Below are 1,065 nucleotides of genomic sequence, written 5' to 3'. Positions count from 1 at the left end.
ACTGTAGACACAAAACACACAAAAACACTGTTTTTCTATTTGGTGCAGTTGGATTTATTCATGTAAATCTGATCAGTTTTGCTGTAGATTATTTATTTAAAGTTACAAATGCATGATGATATATGTTCTATAAACATTGATTAAATATTGCAGCATTATAGCAGCAAGGTTTATAGTTGAAAACAATAAAAATAGAGCAAACTGATGTTCTTACATGAAATGGGTTTAAATCAGAATACAGTATAAATGTGAATCATTTGTTTTCATCACAATCAAATCTTCAGTTATTTTAATAAAACACAACATTAATGTGAGAAAAACACATCATCAAACAAAATTCTCAAAAAAGGAGTTAAACTATAAAAACTTACATATTAACTGCTTCATCTATATTTGATTTTTAGTCTGTTGACTGAATGATCTGAGGACAAACAGGGACACATAGAGGAGCAAAAATCAACTAACATTTATACATTTTTCACTCGGTAGAAAAAAAATAATAGCCTCAATTGTTAAGAAATAAAATGTGCATCCTTTAAAATGTGACAATTTGACATTATACATATGTAAATAGCAGGAACTACATGCATTTATGAAGAATCTTTAACAAAACAAAACTCTTCAGTTATTCACAACAAAGCAGAATCTGAAGGTAAAATCTGCTGCAGCTTTAAACAGACTGTCAGATCATCTCTGCAGTACTTGTTCAAAGATAATAAAAAATGCTTCAATATCAGAAATAAACGTCTTAAAAGTAATTTTTGCCTAACAAGAGTTCCTGCACTGCAACTTTGTAGTGTTTGAGGAGAAGCTCAAATGATGAAAAACAGCTTGAACCTTTTCCTAGGAAAGAACTATTTGTTGATGATTTTCTCAGCCATATGAGAAGGAACTTCTTCAGTAACTTCCATATAAGCTGCTGAGGAACAAACACTGCTGCCGATCCCAGAGGAGATCTCAGATGGTCTAACTCTGTTCATCAACCAATCAGAGACGAGGCCATGAGCTCGTCGGATCCCGAACTCTGAAATGCTCCCATATTCTGAGGCAACATCTCCACTCACT

The 1,065-nt window shown here is 32.7% G+C and overlaps 1 protein-coding gene across 1 annotated transcript in view; it reads right to left on the bottom strand.

Moving 5' to 3' along the window:
* Positions 1-483: 483 nt before the first annotated feature.
* LOC106511905 (GTPase IMAP family member 8) overlaps positions 484-1,065 on the bottom strand; it is a gene marked incomplete in the record, with an annotated part of 1,890 nt that continues 1,308 nt past the window's right edge. Inside the window, 1 exon segment of the mRNA XM_014000629.1 lies at positions 484-1,063. Within this exon segment, the coding sequence (XP_013856083.1) occupies positions 855-1,063 (209 nt within the window).

The sequence above is a fragment of the Austrofundulus limnaeus genome, unplaced genomic scaffold, assembly GCF_001266775.1.
Source record: "Austrofundulus limnaeus strain Quisiro unplaced genomic scaffold, Austrofundulus_limnaeus-1.0 Scaffold3537, whole genome shotgun sequence".
In the NCBI taxonomy this organism is placed as follows: Eukaryota; Metazoa; Chordata; class Actinopteri; order Cyprinodontiformes; family Rivulidae; genus Austrofundulus; species Austrofundulus limnaeus.
Note: the sequence above shows the minus strand (reverse complement) of the source record. Positions and strands in the feature narration are given on the sequence as shown.